Here is a 17837-nt window from a genome sequence, read left to right as displayed (position 1 = left end):
GGGGTCCATACCACGTCCATACTTGTATAGTTTCCCTAACTTTTTACAAATACAAACTTGACATTGGCTAATCTTTGTAAAGCCAGACGAGAGCAAAAAAAAAAGTACAAGAACGTTATACTCTTTGTACCACATCTCATACAAGCAAGCAGACTGTTATCCAGGGCCGTAAAATAAATTAAAAAAAAACAAGCAAGCATGTTGATAAACACGTCAAAATCATCACACTAATATTATAAAGGCGAAAGTTTGTATGTGTGTGTGTGTGTGTGCGTGTGTGTATGTTTGTTACTCCTTCACGCAAAAACTACTGAACGGATTTGGCTGAAATTTAGAATGGAGATAGATAATATCCTGGATTAGCACATAGGCTACTTTTTATCCCGGAAAATCAAAGAGTTCCCACGGGATTTCGAAAAACTTAAATCCACGCGGACGAAGTCGCGGGCATCGGCTAGTATGACATATAAGTCAATTAAGTCATATATGTGTGACATGACATAAGACAAATCGCTAAAGAGACGAAAATTCGAATCAAAAAGTACTCTGTGATTCAAATCAAGATTTTGAGTTATTAAAACTTAACAAGCCGGCTGTTGTACCAGTTTATGCAATAATTCTTTCTAAAAAGTTCAAAACGTAACACCCTTGACTTCGATTTGATGAAGGATTGAAAAATTACCATGGCAAAACCCGTAACACACGTTCTGTTTGACATGGATGGGCTGATACTAAGTACTTAAGTTTTTAATTAGTTTTTTTACTAATACGTAGAATACATAACTTAAACTTAACTTACATATAAGAAAATGTAACTTTTGTTTGTGCGAAATACAATTTTTCCAACTTTTTGAGGTTGGTTTAATAGGTATGTTACACCTAATCTTAACTGCATACTTTTGTAGATAAAGAGTATGAAACATAAAAATTAGCTTTAAGTAAGTACTTAATTAAATATCCAACAGCAATTTCCTTAGATAGTAAATAAAAGATATAAATGAAGTAGGCACTTAAGCATTATTTTAATTTATTTGGATAGTAGTAGGTATATTCTTTGGTCTACCAATGCACAGCTCAAACTACTGGACAGATCGGGCTGAAGTAACATTTCTTGCTAAGTGCCAAACTAAATAACAAAAAAGAATAATAATTAAACTTTTAACTGAGCTCATTCAAGAACTTAATCATTCAGAGCTCAGCTTGGTGATATTTAATTATAACTTCTGTTATCCTAAGTGGGTTTCAATGCAGTTTTCACCATTACTTAGATAATTTCTTGAGAAAGGTTTATGTAATTCCTATGTAGCCAACAAATTAACATTGAGCTGCCTGACAGCTAGCTAAAATAAAGTCCTTTTATATTTTTAGATACAGAAGATTTGTATACTGTGGCATTCCAAAATATTGTATCACGCTATGGCAAAAACTACACCTTTGATTTAAAACTGACACTCATGGGCTGTCAGTCTAAAGAAACGGCTGAATTAATAATAAGTGCTCTAGAATTACCAATGACACCTGAAGAATTTATAAAGGAAAGTAAAGAGCAGTTTGAGGTCTTATTTCCAGATTCAGAACTAATGCCAGGTACTTAATCCATACTTCGATACTAATATTATAAATGCGAAAGTGTGTCTGACTGTCTGTCTATCTGTTGGTCGGTCTGTCTGCTACGCTTTCATGGCTCAACTGCTGAACCGATTTTAATGAAATTTTGTACAGACTTAGGATACATTCCGAGAAAGGACATAGGCTAATTTTTATCCCGGAAAACAAACAGTTCCTGCTGGATTTCTAAATACTCATCCGCTTGATCGATTTGTATGAAATTTGGTACGAAGGTAGCTTTCGTCCCTGTTATTGACATAGTTAGGCAACTTTTTATCCCGGAAAATAAAACAGTTCCCACGGGATCTTTAAAAACCTAAATCCACGTGGACGAATTCGCGGGCGTCCTCTAGTTCTATAATATTATGCAACAACACATGTGTGTTGCATTCTTTATCAGTGGAATCTTGAACCAAGATTTTGAACACCTACCTGTTTCTACAGGTAAGAGGTACAGATAAGAGATATTTATGCTTTTATCCAAGAAAGCAAAAAAGAATTTGTATATTATCATATCCTAACAAATAATGATTTTTCTTTTCCAGGTGCAAAAAGACTTATAGAGCATCTACACAAGAAAGGAATACCTATAGGTTTAGCAACAAGTTCAAGTGAAGAAAGTTACCACTTAAAAGTAGATAAACACCATCAAGATTTATTTGCTTTATTTCCTTATAAAACATTTGGTTCCTCAGATCCTAATGTAAAAAGAGGGAAACCACATCCAGATATATTTTTGGTTGCAGTAGCGAAATTTCCTAATAATCCAAAACCTGAACAGGTACTTTTTACTATAATTTAGTAAAATTCATCTAAGACGTCCACAACTTCATTCATGTGAAGATAGGTTATTTAAAATATTTCAGGGAAACTTTTTGATTTTCTGGGATAAAAAAGAGCCTATGTTTCAATTCAGGGTATAAACTAACTTAGGTAACTCCATTCCCTGCTAAATTGGTTCAGTCATTGTGATTTGTGGCATAAAGTAACAAACATCCAAACTTTCACTTTAGCAAGATGGATTTCCAGTTGAAAACATAATATAACTTGCTTGTAAGCTCAGATATAGATGAAAGTCTAGATTTTAGAGGTCTTGCTCTTGTTTTGAGGTACTAAAATTAGAACTGCTTACTTTATAATATAGTGTCTATTTTTTACAATTTACGTAAGAGTGATTAACAATTATGAACATTCAACACATCACTACCCATATTATTATAAATGCGAAAGTGTGTTTGTCTGTCCTTCAATCACGTCGCAGCGGAGCAATGAATCAACATAATTTTTTGCATGGGTATCGTTAAAGACCTGGAGATGAAAGGGCTTCTTTTTATCCTGGAAAAGCAGAGTTCCCATGGGATTTGGTCGAAATCACAGGCATCAGCTAGTTCTATGTAAACTTGTTTTTCAGTGCCTTGTTTTTGAAGATGCAGTGAATGGTGTGAAGGCTGCTAGAGCGGCAGGCATGCAAGTTGTAATGGTACCAGATCCCAGAGTTGACAAAAGCTTGACTGAAGAAGCTACCGTTGTTTTAAAAAGCTTGGAAGATTTTAAACCAGAATTATTTGGACTACCTCCATTTGAAGACTAAATTGTTTTGATTATGTAGTATAATACTAATTATTTATTATTGTGATAATATAATTTTACTAAAAGTAGTGAAACTACATGCAATGTACCTACATAAATGTAAATATTTTCATGTACAAAGTACACGGACCCTACTACTGGTTTCTTTTCTTTTTTGTCCCTCATTCACCTATATATTTTGAACATGCTGAGCAATATGCAAAAATTATAATTATATAACTACAAATAAAACTAAAGTCATTAAACATTATCTCAAAGAGCATCGGCTTCCTTTGTAATCTATGAAAATGGATATTATCAAAATATTGTGCACATGAGAAGGTATGTACAGTCAAGGGCCGTAAGAGCACCTTAGTTATCATATTCGCGTGGCACGGTTATGCACATGCGTTAGGTTGTGTGGGGTGTTTATAGAAAAAGGTCATAAGTGCGACAGATTTTTGATGCAAGTTTCGCGAAATCGCTACTTGGATTCTGAGGCCGACCGTACCTATTAAATAATATTAAACTTGTATTAAAATCGTTCTGTTAAGGGATCCATGCTCAAAAGTCTGGCGATGCGTTGATCGGTACTCAGTCTTAGCAAAGATGTATTTCCATTGGCATGTTAGGTAAAACGAAGATATTAAATAAAACATTGGTTTTTAACACATCTATATATTTACATAAGAAATTTAACAGTGCAATAGTTGGAATCATAATATAATATATACATACATAATTTTTAGAGCTACAGTGCTCAATATGTATTCAAAAGCAAGTCCAAACATATTTGCCAGGAAGGAACAAAGAAGGAATCTATTGTGGTACTGCAAGGTTTCAGTGTGACACTACACTGCAACCAGTTAAATCTTTGCTTCAATTTAAGTGAACACAGCATAGGATGCTGCTGTCAGACGAAAATCTTACAGCCACCAATAATTCCTTCTGATTAGATAAACATGTATGAAGCTTAAAACATAGGATCTGAAAATTTAATAAACATGAGTTTTTATTTTAATAAACATGAAACACATCACTTTGACACTACAAAGAGGTGTATCTTGTGCTTTATATTATAATACTGTTTGGATAAAGGTGTGTACACTTCTGTATTTTCATACATTCTATGGTATGGAATATTAAGGTTATATTATGGTGTATACAGATACATTATTTCTTAATTATTTTTTAAATACACTTTTTTTCAAAATCCTATATACTACCTCTAATCGGTCTATAACATTATGAATGAATTGTAATAATAACATATTTTAAAATACTCATATCAAGATACATTTAAGGCGAAACTAATGTACAGTTACGAGAAGAAAATGTATTTTATACTTAGTTAAAAATGTACCACATTCCCTGCAATATAGATGTGTTATAGACCACAGACTAAAGGAAAAAGTTGGGCTGAGCTTTCATAAAAAAATGGTTTTTAAAAATCAAAACCAAGCAATTGATGTGTGACATGCATAGTGTTGCATCGAAAAACGTTCAGATGGTGAGATTTACTACTGGACGTCTTATTATATAAATACTGTCTATTTTTATTGTCTTTTAGTCTGTGGATCAGATATGTGTTTATAAAAGTATAGTAAATCTTATATTCTTTACCAGGATAGCTGGTTCGTCCTTTGTAAAGAATCTTTCGGTTCAAATCAATCCAGGCATCAGCATAATCACATGACGACACGTAATACACTTTCTGACGACTTAACTGTTTCATTTATGATACATTCTAAACGGCGATAAAATTGTACGCATTATAATATTATTATTATATAATAATTAATTAGGCAAAGGAAAAAACACTTATTATAACATTATTTTAGTTTCTAAGATATATTTTTTTTTAAATTTAAATAAGTTGTTAGTGATAACAAGTGTGGGTATAGTCACCGTGGAGTTTAGTCTAGTCGGTGAATTTGCGGTTAGGATTGCGGCCAAACAGGGCTGTACGGATTTCTGGCAACAGCTGTGCGGCAATCAGTTCCAGGCGCGACTCGAGAGTGTTGGAAATCTGGAATAGCACAAAACCTAATTTAATAAACTGGTCAAGTGCATGTAAGAATTCAAGAACACGCGTAACGTAGGTTGTCCATCCTAAATATTACTAACAAGTGTAAATTAAAAATTTATAACAGACCCGACAAGTGAAGGTTACAGTAACTAGAAAAGAACTGATAACTTTCAAACGGCTGAACCGATTTTTTTTGAATTATAAACACTCGATCAAGCCACCTTTCAAACAAAAAAAGCTACGATGCCACAGACAGATACACAGATACACACGTCAAACTTATAACACCCCTCTTTTTGAGTCGGGGATTAAAAACTTTCTTAAACAGCAGTTTTGTTAGCTTTCGAATTAAACTACCGATACTTATATATTGAACAAGGTATCACTTGAGATCAAACAATTTTTTTTTAACCCTTATCTTCCTGAGACTCTTACTCAATTGTGATTACTGACAGCTTGGTCATGTGACATGAGAAAATTAATATACTTGCGAAGGCGTCCTTTTGATTGCACTCGCACAACTCTCATCTTTTACAAGGGAGAGAGAGAAATAAGAGTTAAGGAGATAAAAAGAGAATTTATTAAATTTTAAGCAGCGGTTTTGTGAAAGCTGAATTGCACTTTATTGTGCCATAACAAGAGTCACTATTTATTTAAATGTCTTTACAGGATGATCCTTCTGTATGTGGAAGGTACTGTTAATCACCCTGTGGTAGTGAGCTGGCGATGGGTGGAGATGATGATGAATGAAATAGAATAGAATAGAATTTCTTTTTATCCAGCTCGCTGGACCGATGACCTGAAGAAGATAGCGGGGCGGGTGGATGAAGAAGGTGGAGGACCATGTTTGCTGGTGCGCTCTTGAAAAGGCCTATGTCTAGCAGTGGCGCTTGTCACAAAGAAATTTTTCACCCCCAATAGGTGATCAAATATGGCCTTAAATGATAACGATCTGGGAATAACAATCTGGGAACGACGGCTGCAACAAGGAAATGACGTCATTGAGAATTTTGGGACATGGACACTGACATATGACATATAAAAAGGTAAATAAACAGATTTAAGGTTATGTCAACAATTTACTATATATAAAAAATGCAATCTAAATAAGGGATGTAAGGGGACCGCTCAGGTACACGTTACACGCTTACAGGTTGATGGAATGGACAAAAAACTTTAACAAGTGCTTATTAATCGTCAAAATAATTTACCACTGGTTCGGAATGCCATTCTTATTGAGAACTAGCAAGAAACTCAGAAAGTAGTTACAATAATACCTTGATGCGACCCCTAGCAGCAATGAGCTCCACACCACCGCAGGTGTCAGGTGACAGGAAGTTCTCAGTGTCAATCTTGAGTTGCACGTCTTTCTTGATCTTTGCCTTGTAGTCCTGTGCAGCCCTGCCTAACAGTGACTCAACAAGGGCCTTGTCTACCTGTCGCACGCGGATCGTTACTGCTGGCTCTATGAGCTGAAATAGTTAATTATTTTTAAATATTGCAAAAAAGCTAAGTATTTCTCCCTTCCTTTCATTTTATCTCTATAATAACACTTATAATAAAACTTTAACTCTCATAAATAGTTGTATGACAAAGAAATGAACAACAATTAAAAAATGCTCATCTATAAAATTTAATATAAAATTGTTTTGAAATTGGACTAGTTTTTGAGAAACGAACATTACTCTTCATCATCCTATGTTATCTTTTAAAATACTCATGATTGTATTCTATGACCAATATCTAAAAACTGACTCTGAGGTGATACCCAAATCTGGCTGGCTGATCTATCAACACACAGCTCAAACTACTGGACAGATTTTATGGCATGCAGATAATAGCTAATATGATGTAGACATCTGTTAAGGATTTTTAAAATTCAACCCCTATGGAGTAAAAGGGTTGAAATTTGTGTAGTCCATGCAGAGGAACTTGCAGGCTTATGCTAGTCATGAAATAAAACAAGCCTCGAGCCTACATCACACAGCTCTTGTGCACAATCTAAAACTATTTAATAGGAATTAACATGTTGAGTTCTTGCCACCCTGTTTAACATAACATAAAAAGATATTAGGCATAATATGAGCTTACCTGGAAGAGAGCCTGGACCATAAGTGTGACAAGGAGTTCGGAATACAGCTTGGTGTCCTTGGGCACCTCAGCCAGGCGCTTGCGTGCCTCATCTAGTACATTACGTACATGATCCTCACGTACTTTGAGCACCTTCAGACGAGCTTGGTTCAGCATGTTCGAGGAATTGCTGAGAAAAATATGATTTGTTGTTGTAAATTCTTTGAATATGATCTTCTTAAATAGTAATACAGTATGTATTCATCTTAGTTCTATGGATTTAAGCGCCGGCCACACAGGCCGCGTATGCGTCGCGTAAGCGTAGACGTAGCGCGTACCGTGTTGAAATGAATGGAACTGTATGAGACATGTCATATCGCTTGCGTGGCGTGAACGTTCGCGTAAACGTAATGCGTGCAGTTATGTCTACGGATTCACGCACGTGTCACGTGTACGTGCTTGGTGTGAATTGGCTTTTAGTGATATGGATACAGATTACATCTTAGACTGCTGCGTTCATATGCAGAGTGAGAGAGAAGAGAGCTTTTAGTTCTGAACTTTAACTTGTGTTTAGTATATTATTAATTTTGTCAATACTACAACTTATAAAGTGCTAGATAAGATCCGAAATGAGGAGATCCGCAGGAGAACCAAGGTCACTGACATAGCTTCTAGATGTACCAAAAAAATAATGAGCCTCGCAACATGATATCCGTGAGAGATGTGAGGACTTAAAGAATTTGTTTTAGCAAACAGCTGAAAGCGGAAATGAACTCATAAAAAACTTATGTGAACTCGAAGGACCATTTGAATGTAAGTATATCAAGTAGCAGAGACAACGAAAGTGTAGGCATAGACACTAACTATAGTTAAAGACTATTACATAGGTTACTAGGTACAGCATAGGTATCTACCTCATTTTCTATGTTATAATATGATTTATCAAACACACTGTTTTAACAAGGCTCTGGATAATTAGGTTCAAATGTTACTATGAGAAATTCACACAACATTGTTAAGTTATCAGCAATATCTTTTTTCATATATGTAGATTTTCTCACATTTTTTGCCTAGCTGTTTCTAGGTTAGAGATTTGATTTGACTGAGAGATGAAATATATTGGACTTAGTAACTAGGTACCTGTGCAAAATAACTTTTTTTTTCTTAATTTGAAACTCTACATTTATTATTCATATTAAATCAGTAATTTAATTATGAATGAAGTCTTATGCATTTAAATAAAAAATAATAGATAATTTATCCTTGTTTCTTCATATTTCATACTGAATTTTAAATGTAAAACATGAAAAGATGATTGCACGTAAAATACTAATTAATAACAAATTCTCTAGAAAAAGATGATTTGAATCTTTACAGACTTTCAGATGTAGACTGTCTTTATATTTTTATGTATGATCAAGTATTAAAGAAGTGCAGTTGAACATACATCTTTTTCTGGAGTTCAACTTGTTTTTCTTTCTTTTCATAGTACTCCATGATCTTGAGTCGCTGCTGTTGCACCAGACGACCCTTCTCAATGTTGAACTCCTCCTCTGCCTTAGCATCGATTTCTTCAGCCTTTTCATTTGCCTCTTGTTCGATGAAGGCCATCATATGCTTGATCTAGCAAAGGATAAAAGTAAGAGATAGAATTTCATAGTCACATTACGTTTATTTAACCTCATTTTAAGTATTTTAGTAGGTAAAGCTTCATCGCAACACAGCAAGCTCCTGGATCAATCATTTTGACAAAACCCATGTCTGTGAAGTGTGAACGACATGGTTTAAATGATTGGTTACAAATCATTATATTGGATTGTATACCTGTTTTTGAACATCTGCGTCGCTGAGCGCCATGGCTGATGGTTATTTTATAACACCACACACGTAAAACGGCCGATATTCAGCCTGAAATTAAAACACTGGCTAGAAAAAGTATGTCGACGCCTATCAGACGTGCTTCTTCATTGAACAATCATATGATCATTGGTGTTACCTTAAAAAAATTATCAGTTCCCACATTACGATCATAGACAAACTGTATAATTGTACAAAATGAAGCGATTGTTAATTAGTAGTGTGTTATTTTTAGTGGCCCCACTGTATGCCTAGTTAAAGACCTGGTGTTTACTAAGTTATTACACTGATCGCGAGCAATTACTCTTTTCTATTGAGGAGTTATGTTATCTATCTACAAAGATATTCATCAGATCTTCACCAAACTAAAATGGAACCACCTTGGAAAGTATGACCTATCAATAAAAAAAAAGAATTATCAAAATCGGTTCATATTTGAAGAAGTATAAAATGTCTAACAAAAGTACAAAATAAAAACCATACAGACGAATTGAAAACCTCCTCCTTTTTTTTGAAGTCGGTTAAAAAGGTGTAATAATGATTAATGCAACATAGCTTCAATTTGTTATTTTAAAATTTATTTGAAATTATACAATTTCATTCAAACTCTTTCCCGAATTTTAATATTGTTAATAATATGGTAGCACTGTTATCGCGATTCCCTTGAAATAGTCAAACCAGTTCCTTATTATTATGTAAAATTAATAATTTCAAAAAATTGAAATAGTGTGATAAAAATTCTTAATTAAAAATATTATTTTATGATAAATTTCACGTGAAGGCATATTTTAAAGTGCATGCATGTTAAAAAAGTGGGTAGTGTGAACGATTTATACATTTCTTGTTTCCGCATTTAACAATATGGCTGCCAGTTGTTTAGGGTAATGTGGCGTTCGACAAATCTGAGTGAAATTGTTATAATTTATTTTAGCCACGTAAAGATGCATAAAGTTTTAAGAGTTTTATAGCAGTGTTTCATGGAAAAGCTGCAATAGAAATACTGTCAGTGAATAAAATTCTGTATGCTGAAAAATTGCCTTATAAATTGAACAGTCAACAAACTTTTGTTTGTTTCATCGAGTGGATTTATTTTATTCTCTTGGAAGAGACTTGATTATGAACCAACCATAAGGTTACTGAATTAGTGCACCAGGGACTGACTTAAACATATTAGGTAAATATTATATTTTATGTGCTGAAGAACTGAAATTGGAACGTCTCAGTCGCCATTGTTTGACAGGCGAATAAATATCTTGTTAAAATGTATACGTTATTTGTTATTATTGACTATCGTTATCATTTTATTATCTAGCATAGAAGTTTAGTAAAATGTGTATTAATAAGTATCCCTATGACCTGTAAGCAATATGCTAATTTGGTATGCAGCTGTTTTCATTCAAAAACATCAGATTCTTTGATTTTATCATTGTACCCTCAAGATATTCAGATAACTTAAAACTATACTAAATCCTCAATATTAATACTAATTTGTGGTTGATTAAGTATAAACTAGTGTTCATCTTTGTATAAACTTTTACATTTTGTTTACTCTTATTCAATTTCAAATCTATTCCTGGTCATATTTGAAGTTTAAATTTATACTTAATTCATGCACTTTTTCATTTCAATAAATGAGAATGCAGATTAAGCATGTTTATGACACCTCTGAAGTATCAAAGTTATAAGTTCCAGTGTGAAATGTTAGTATTACTATCACCATCTGCAACTTAACCAAGTATTTGTATAGATTTTTTTGTTTTTGAGGTGGTCAATAAATAACCAAATAAATATAACATTATAGTTACATATTCTTCTAAAATACAGCTGAGTGATTTGCTAACTCAGTGTCTAACACAGAGTAATGCCCAAAACTCATTGGTTGGTTCTACATTGCTGCTTTATTGACTGATATTTAAAATAATCTTTCATCGAAAACCTTCAAGAGATTAAAAATAAATGTCAAATGAACTTGGTGGCTATCATTCAGCGCGAGACACTGAGTTAGCAAATCAGGACACAGAATCTTCAGTGCAGAAATTGAAGTATTGGAAGGTTTTTACATTTTGGTCATGTAAAGGAAATAAATATTTACTGTTCGTAGATGATGTCCGCGAGCTTTACCAGCCAACCTTAAGAATAGGAAAAAATAAATAAAGATTATTTACAAGTGAACATAAATTTTACACCACATTTTGTAGACCAAACCGAAACCACTTATAAATAACTGAGGTGGATGTTTGTATTTTTATATTTTGCAGGACAAATAGACTGTAATCTGCTTGAACAGAATCAACTTTATAAGATGGACATATTGCAGGTTATGGCAAACTTGAATTTCCAACAAGCCCCTAGAAGCCTAGCAAGCGGCGGGGTCGGCGGGCGCGTCGGGTCGGCGCTGGTGGGCGGCGTGTCGGGGCATGTGACGCCCACGTTCGGCGGCGCGCTGTCGCCCGGGCGCGCCACGGCCATGCCCGGCGGCGCGCCGCCCTCTATGGCGTCGCGCTCCACGCTGTTCGGTCAGCGCGCCTTCGCGGACCGCCGCGTGCCCATGCCCACGCCCCTTTCACAAGCCAACTCCAACTCTATGGTGAGTGAGATCCATCTTTCTTTCTTTCTTTCTTCTCTCTGGGCTGGTTTCCGCACTTAAACGTTGAGTGAGATCCATTAATGAGGGTGGTTATGCGAATTATCTATAATAATGAATTGGTCTTTTCGGATTGGGAGCTTGTTTGACTGTAACACATGTTGTTCAACTCGTAGTACAGCTACTAATTTTTGATTTAATAAATTTGATTTGGTATACAAACTTAATTGACTTATTCTGACTGACTGATTTATCAACAAACAGCCTAAACAGTGGATTAGATATTTGAAATTTTGACAATAGGTTCCTTTCAGGGGCTCACTAAGAAACGATTTTTGGAAATTCCATCCTCTCACTCATTTTCGAAAAGCTGGGCTGTGTCAGCTAGTACTATACAATATGTACAGATGGATTAATCATTGTGTTGTTTTGCAGTCAAGTATGGCGAATCTGTCTCGGTTCAACGCGGGGAACAACTATCATTCTGTGTTCGGCGAGGGCGGAGACACGTCGACGCCGCCGCTGCTGGACCTCAGCGAGTTCCCCTCCCTCACGGCGCGCGGGGCCGGCGACCAGGCACCGACGGCCGCGCCTCCGCCCCCTGGCTCTAAACCTTACGGTAACCAGACATGCGATGTCTATTGTGTACAGCCCAGATTCTAAGTTCTAAGAACGGCAATCACAGGATCCAAGGATGTGTAATATTAAAAAAATATGAAGGAATTTCATTTCTTTCATGTCCTTTTGATTGCCAGCTTTTGACAGTTTTAAAATTAGTGCTATAATAATAATCAATAGTACCATTTTTTGAAATACTTTACAAACTTTTTAATTATTTTTTGGGTTTCCAGTGGGTATGGTGAAGCAGCCAACGTCGGAACAGTCAGAGTTCACGATGTCGTCAGAGGACTTTCCCGCACTACCGGGCACGTCTGCGGGCACGCACGTGCCCGACAAACCCGCCGAGTACACGCACGCGCCCGACAAACCCGTGCGCAAGGGTATACAGACTTCGCCTGATGGTGATGGTGAGTATCTGTTATACACACCACAATGTCCTCAGGGGACTTCCCCGCACAGTTATATACTTCACCTGATGATGAGTATCTATCTGTTATGCACATCATGATTTCTTTGGTGAACCTCTCTGCTCAGTAGTATAGATTTAGCCTGGTGGTGAGAATACTCGGATCGTACATGCCCAGCAAAACCTTGCGCAAGGGCATACAACAACTCCCCAAATCTGATTATGGCCGGAGGGCTGATCGCAGATATGGACTTATTGGAAACGAAAAAAAAAAAAGGGCATACAGAGTTCACCTCAAGGTGAGTATCTGTCATACACATCACGATGTCTTCCTGGGACTTCCCCGCGAAGTGGCATAGACTTCATCTGATGGTGAGTATACTTAGAATGTTAGTAGGATCGCACGAGCCCGACGAAACCTTGCGCAAGGGCATATAGGCATCGCCGGACGATAAGCATCATATACACACCATAATGTCCTCAGGGGACATCCGCGCACAGTGCCATGGATTTCACCTGATGGTGAGTATATACTAAGTATGTTGGTAAGATCGCACATGCCCGACAAATCTGTGCAGACTGCATACAAACTTCGCTTGATGGTGAGTTTAGTAACCAGTGGTGATAGTTTGTGAAAGCTATTTTAACATCTTAATTGTACCCTTACATTATCCTATTAATTAAAGATCTGTCATTTCATCTCTTTCTGTAAAATATTGTTTTTATTTATCTAACCCTCAAGTACTGAAAAGTATGATTAGCTGATATTATGTTTTAACCATAGCTTATTTTATTTTAATCTGCTAAACAGACAAACTTGATGGCACATTTGCAAAGTATCACCTGCTTTCATACAATGTTTACGAATCTGTTATGAACTAAAAAATGTTTCTCTATCGACCATAATACCACAATATTATAATTATGAAATTAACTAAATAATAAAATAGTGGTTAAATAAATTAAATTTTGAAATATTTCCTTTTTATTGTTCTTGTGTATAAAAATACTATAAACCATTTTGGACTTTTTACTAAATACTTATCCTTATGTGCCAAATATTGTATTCCCAGTCAACATTTGCTAGCATTTATATGCCCAATTATAAAAAAAAAAAATATTGATTCAACAAGTATTCCCAGAATATCAATTATTATGTTATATGACTAATGCTTCTTTTAATAGTATGTTAATATTTGGTGTGTGTGTGTCTCTGTAGCTGTATTAGAATGCAATAAAAACATTTCATTTTTCTGTCCCAAAAGTTATCAGTCAAGGAGCTCATATGGAATACTATGGTGTGTATTTTTCATTAGGCTAGAAATGTTTGAATTATATTTCTTGTAACCATGTGAATGTATAATAAATATGCATCGAGCGCTCGTCAATACCTACTGGGAGAGATGGGACACCAATGGTGCCCGAGAGGACCTCTCGCTCTCGCTTGGCAGTCAAAGTGGGATAGCGATAGTTGTTATTTGCTTCAAGTAGGTATTAGGAACGCTCGATCCAGCTTTATCTGTACATTCGTGCTTGTAACTACATAGTAGTAAAATTTAAATAATGTAAAAGGGTTATTATTTAACTGAGAAAATATTTTATTCAATTTATAGCAAAATGTAAGCAAATAATCCAATGTTAATAATCTTTTCCTTTGGATTATTGATATCATCGAAAAAAGTTAAAAAATCGTCTTTTGTAAATCGCTAAGTTTTGTAAGTCTTTTAAACCACATAAACCGATTTTAAATTTAAATATGTAGGTCCAGTTCCAGAGAAATTTCTTTCTTATTAAAAATAAATGTACATAATTTTTAGATGGTTTATCTGTGCTTTTGTTGAAAAAATGTAGCCCAACATTTATATGCTTTGGTTTATAGTTCTTAATTTGGTTGAAATTTCACAGGCAAAGTGTCGAATATACCAGAGACAATGATTGCTAACCAATTTGGCATAGTCGGACTATTGACGTTCATCCGAGCAGCGGAATCGGACCCCAGCCTTGTTTCACTCGCGCTGGGCCAGGATCTCACCGCGCTCGGTCTTAATTTAAATTCCCCGGACAATCTGTACCTTACCTTTGCTGGACCTTGGGCGGATACACCCTGCAGGTAACTTACTTTGGACTTCTAAAAACTTGCCAAAGTTGGACTGCCTGCGTTCAGCTATATTGCCCTCCTATATCTAAAAAACTGTCAACTGCAAAAAATGATTTGAGAGTTATCAAAATTGGCGAAGTGCGAGTCAGACTCGCACACGAAGGGTTCTGTACACATACAAAAATAACACTTTTTTTTCTCATTTGTTCCATTTTTCTAAATTAGTTATATTTATATATTTCTAGCTAGACTAGTCGCAAATATACGCTTTTTTTGGATTTCAATTACTTAAAGTTATTTATTATTTATATGATTAAGCTTAGATACTTCAGTTAAGTTGTCATATATGGAATCTACACCATTTGTTTTTTTTTTTCCTTTAAATCTGGCTTTACTCTGATTAGCCAATGTCAAGTTTGTGATATTTTCAAGTTATTGAATTTATACAAGTATGGACTCCGTCTGCGCCGGCGCCCGCCGACATACGCGCGGCGCCCCTTTAGAGCGCTTCCCAGTCAGTTCCACCACCAAAAAACACCAACTAACACAAAAACCAGCCACTCTTAACAAAAAAAAAAACACTCCAAACAAGCACAGCACGCGCGCCAGCAAACGCCATCGCAGACGAAGTCACACCATTTGTTTACCTTTTTGTAAAAAAGATCAATACAAGTGGGTACATAAAAAACATCTGATATAATTATGATGCGTCATGTGCTACCAAGCTCAATAAACGTGTTTAACCTTACTCTCGTATTATTTGAACATAATATAAGTATTCTGCGTCATCATTTCTGTGGTTAAGTTTTTCCTTGCAAGTAAATAAAACCGAGTAGGTAATTATCATTATGTGTTTTCTTCTTCAACTTATCAATAGCAATAAAACAATAACAATAAAAAAATTGGCTGTCGTGGGCCAGATTGATGACACTAGTTTTAAGCTGTCGCGGGCCGGATTGGTGGCATTGGCGGGCCGTAGTTTGGAGACCCCTGCTCTATTCTATAGTATAGAATGATCTATCAATGCAGGCCACAAGATATGGACTACCACGTGCCACCCGAGTATCTGATAAACGGGTCGATCAGAGAAAAGCTGGCGCCGCTGCGACTGAGTCGATATAAGGAAGACCTGTTGTTTTACCTCTTCTACTGCTTCGTGGGCGACGTGCTGCAGATAGCGGCTGCGGCGGAGCTGTAAGTGTCACTTATTGAACCTATTGGGTCCAAACGACCAATTGATATAAGGAAGACTTATTGATTGTCTTGTTTTGAATCTCTTCTGTTGCTTTGTTTGCCATGTGCTGCAGATTGTGGCACTGTTACTTATTAAATTCCTAGGGTCCAGCCCGGCTAGCATGGGCAGTAGATAAAAATTATATCCCCCGATTATATCCACTGATGTCATAGAAATCAGTGGATATAATTTTTATCTACTGCCCATGCTAGCCGGGCAGGTGACTCTTTAAAAAAGACAGTTGTTTAGCGTTCATGTGATCTGTGGTGTAATAATAACAGTATGATTTTCCCTGTGGTCGGTAGATACAACCGCGAGTGGAGGTATCACATGGAGGAGAAGGTGTGGATCTCGCAGGCGCCCGGCATGCCCATGGTGGAGAAGACGTCCACGTACGAGCGCGGCACTTACTACTTCTTTGACGCGCACAATTGGAGAAAGGTAAGCTCCTGTTGTCGGTAGGCACAACCGCAGACCTTCTCCATGAGGTATCACATGGAGAAGAAGGTCTGCGGCGATTCCAAGTATTGGTGGCGGTGATACTGAGATAACATGCCGAAATTGAGACTTCGCACCGTGCTGAATTATGTGTGATACACATTTGTTTTGTTATGCGTTGCAGCGTTGTAGAAAGGTGTCAGACAACTGACTGTCTTTGCTTTTAATGTTTGGCGTTAGGCGCACGTTCTGGATTGTGACATACCTAATCTATACATTCGTTTGATTGTTGTAAAAAATTAGAATATGGAAAATTGCCAATTTAAATTATTTGTGCTTGCACTTTAGGAAGCAGTAAGATGAATTGTCTTGCTTGATTGACTTGTTCTACGGCACACCGTACTTTTGACATGACCGTTCACACAAAGAGCAATTAATATGTCCCTGTCCATTTTTAGGGTTCCGTACCTCAAAAGGAAAAACGGAACCCTTATAGTATCACTTTAATTTATTTTTTGATGTAACCACAAATTCACGGTTTTCGGATTTTCCCCTTTACTTGTGAAATAAGACCTACCTACCTGCTAAATTTCATGATTCTAAGTCAAAGCCAAAGTCAAAATCATTTATTCAAAGTAGGTACAATTGTACTCCTTTTGATGGTCGAAATTGTTAAACTTGTACGATATAGTGGTGATAATTAATTACGTTACTTAAAACTAAAGCTACAAGGGTTCCAAACGCGCCCAAGTCTGAGTAAGTCAACGGGAAGTACCCTATAGGTTTTCTTGATAGACAACCAAGTGATCCTATAAGGGTTCCGTTTTTCCGTTTGAGCTACGGAACCCTAAAAAACCAAAAAAGTATGCTTTATATTTAGTTTTTTTGTCGTTTCAGGTGGCGAAAGAATTCCACTTAGACTACAGCAAGCTAGAGGGCCGACCGCAACTGCCGCCGCACGTGCTCACGTAGCGGCCCGCGCCTCGCACCTATTGTAGTTTTGTTATATAAAAAGTACAAGTTAAAACTACCCGCTTTTATTTACTCTCTTATTTCCTACCAGCTCCTGCCCGGCTAGCATGGGCAGTAGATAAAAATTATATACCCCGATTTTATCCACTGATGTCATATAAATCAGTGGATATAATCGGGGATATAATTTTTATCTACTGCCCATGCTAGCCGGGCTGAATCAACAACTAAAGTCTACTAAGACTCTGTTCAGAATACTAATTATTATTAATAGTAAGGGTTTGTACCCGTATTCACAATCATTACTATGAGGTCTCACAGTGCGCTCGAACGCATAGTGTAGGGTCCACC

At 36.3% G+C, this 17837-nt stretch overlaps 3 protein-coding genes across 8 annotated transcripts; 2 read left to right on the top strand and 1 right to left on the bottom strand.

The window, feature by feature from the left end:
* Window positions 1-484: 484 nt before the first annotated feature.
* On the top strand, window positions 485-3337 carry LOC123876939 (pseudouridine-5'-phosphatase-like). Its single transcript, XM_045923365.1, has 4 exons — window positions 485-735; window positions 1369-1587; window positions 2154-2389; window positions 3020-3337. The coding sequence occupies exons 1-4, from the start codon at window positions 684-686 to the stop codon at window positions 3197-3199; spliced, it is 687 nt and encodes a 228-aa protein (XP_045779321.1). The 5' UTR covers window positions 485-683; the 3' UTR covers window positions 3200-3337.
* A 502-nt stretch (window positions 3338-3839) lies between these two features.
* On the bottom strand, window positions 3840-9272 carry LOC123876671 (V-type proton ATPase subunit E). The gene is made up of 5 exons (XM_045922965.1): window positions 9101-9272; window positions 8724-8899; window positions 7298-7466; window positions 6484-6678; window positions 3840-5206 (listed from the first exon to the last, which is right to left on the bottom strand). Exons 1-5 carry the CDS (start codon window positions 9131-9133, stop codon window positions 5099-5101), a joined length of 681 nt encoding a protein of 226 aa, XP_045778921.1. The 5' UTR covers window positions 9134-9272; the 3' UTR covers window positions 3840-5098.
* A 536-nt stretch (window positions 9273-9808) lies between these two features.
* Window positions 9809-17544, top strand: LOC123876752 (regulator of gene activity). 6 transcript variants are annotated; one of them, XM_045923095.1, is made up of 9 exons: window positions 9811-10307; window positions 11436-11720; window positions 12153-12336; window positions 12569-12739; window positions 14010-14042; window positions 14650-14854; window positions 15872-16036; window positions 16382-16517; window positions 17412-17544. In XM_045923095.1, the coding sequence occupies exons 2-9, from the start codon at window positions 11436-11438 to the stop codon at window positions 17484-17486; spliced, it is 1254 nt and encodes a 417-aa protein (XP_045779051.1). In that variant the 5' UTR covers window positions 9811-10307; the 3' UTR covers window positions 17487-17544. The 6 variants fall into 6 exon arrangements, with proteins under 6 accessions (XP_045779055.1, XP_045779051.1, XP_045779050.1 ...); XM_045923094.1 differs by having other exon boundaries at window positions 12569-12745; XM_045923096.1 differs by having other exon boundaries at window positions 9813-10307; window positions 11451-11720; window positions 12569-12745.
* The last annotated feature ends 293 nt before the right edge of the window (window positions 17545-17837 follow it).

Source organism: Maniola jurtina, chromosome 22 (genome assembly GCF_905333055.1).
Source record: "Maniola jurtina chromosome 22, ilManJurt1.1, whole genome shotgun sequence".
NCBI classification, from domain to species: Eukaryota; Metazoa; Arthropoda; class Insecta; order Lepidoptera; family Nymphalidae; genus Maniola; species Maniola jurtina.
The sequence above is the reverse complement of the archived record's forward strand: the minus strand, read 5'-3'. Positions and strand labels throughout refer to the sequence as shown.